This window comes from Colobus angolensis, unplaced genomic scaffold, assembly GCF_000951035.1.
Source record: "Colobus angolensis palliatus isolate OR3802 unplaced genomic scaffold, Cang.pa_1.0 Scaffold106, whole genome shotgun sequence".
Classification (NCBI taxonomy): domain Eukaryota; kingdom Metazoa; phylum Chordata; class Mammalia; order Primates; family Cercopithecidae; genus Colobus; species Colobus angolensis.
In genome coordinates, this window is record NW_012111586.1 from 2,874,255 (window position 1) to 2,875,518 (window position 1,264).

Below are 1,264 nucleotides of genomic sequence, written 5' to 3' on the forward strand. Positions count from 1 at the left end.
CTCCAGCCTGGGCGACAGAGTGAGACTCCGTCTCAAAAAAAAAAAAAAAGCCAAGCCTAGGCCCCAGGTGGGGTTTGAAGGCCACGGTGTGGTCTCCTGTAGGGAAGAGCAGGTTGTACAGTGAGTCCACGTATATATGTGTGTGTATGTGTGTGTGTGTGTACCAGGCTTTCACTGGGTCTAGTTTCCTGGAAGGCCGAGGCCCCTGTCAGCCTCCCCAGCTAGGGCTAGGGTCAGGCTTGCAGTGGTGGGTCCCAGTGAGCAGGTTGGGCTACACGGCCTCTCCAGTCTCCAACCTGATCTCCCTCATTCTGCTCGCAGGTGGCCGTAACCTTTGGCCTGGGGCCGCTGCAGGAGCGCTGCGTGGCTTTCATAGAGGCCCACAGCCAGGTACTGCTCCCTTCATACTCCTCACCCCACGCACCGCTTTCTGCTCCTCCCTGACCCATTTGCCGGATTGCAGGAGGCCCTCAGGTCCCAAGGCTTCCTGGAGCTGTCAGCGGCCGCGCTGCTGCCCCTGCTCCGCAGCGACAAGCTCTGCGTGGACGAGGCTGAACTGGTCCGCGCGGCCCGGAGCTGGGCGCGCGTGGGCGCGGTGAGTGGGGCTGGGGGAGCGCAAGGGCACGGAAGGAGGCGCGGGCCACAAGCCCAGCGAGCGGGTGGCAGGACAGGTGCCCGACTCAGGGCTGGCGTTCGCAGGCGGTGCTGGAGAGGCCGGTGGCCGAGGTGGCGGCCCCGGTGGTTAAAGAGCTGAGACTAGCCTTGCTGGCCCCGGCGGAGCTGAGCGCCCTGGAAGAGCAGAACCGGCAGGAACCACTTATCCCGGTGCGGACGCGGGGAACCGGCCCAGCTCCACTCAGCAGGGGGTACAGGGTGCTGGGAGGAGGCAGGAGCGGCCCGGCCCACGGTCCTCGGGGCGAGGGGCCACTGCGGGACTGCGCACTGACCGGCCTTGCTCTGCAGGTGGAGCAGATTGTGGAGGCGTGGAAATGCCATGCCTTGCGGAGAGGGGATGAGGCCCGGGGCGCCCCGTGTCGCCGCCGGAGAGGCACCCTGCCCCGGGAGCATCACCGCTTTCTGAACCTGTCCTTTAAATGATCCAAAGCCGGGACTCACGGGGAGCCTTGGACCCGCCCAGTTGAGCCTGCCCCAAACTACAGCTCCCGAAGTGCTCGGCGTTCGGAGCAGGCTTCCGTTCCCAGCGTGCCCAGTGAGCCGGGCGCCGGAAGAACCGTTGTCTGCCACGCGCAGCCTCTTGTGCAGG

At 65.7% G+C, this 1,264-nt stretch overlaps 1 protein-coding gene across 1 annotated transcript in view; it reads left to right on the forward strand.

Moving 5' to 3' along the window:
• BTBD19 (BTB (POZ) domain containing 19) overlaps positions 1 to 1,261 on the forward strand; it is a 5,845-nt gene extending 4,584 nt beyond the window's left edge. Inside the window, 4 exon segments of the mRNA XM_011946188.1 lie at positions 266 to 390; positions 464 to 595; positions 700 to 825; positions 964 to 1,261. Coding sequence (XP_011801578.1) covers positions 266 to 390; positions 464 to 595; positions 700 to 825; positions 964 to 1,098 — 518 coding nt within the window. The 3' untranslated portion in view covers positions 1,099 to 1,261.
• The last annotated feature ends 3 nt before the right edge of the window (positions 1,262 to 1,264 follow it).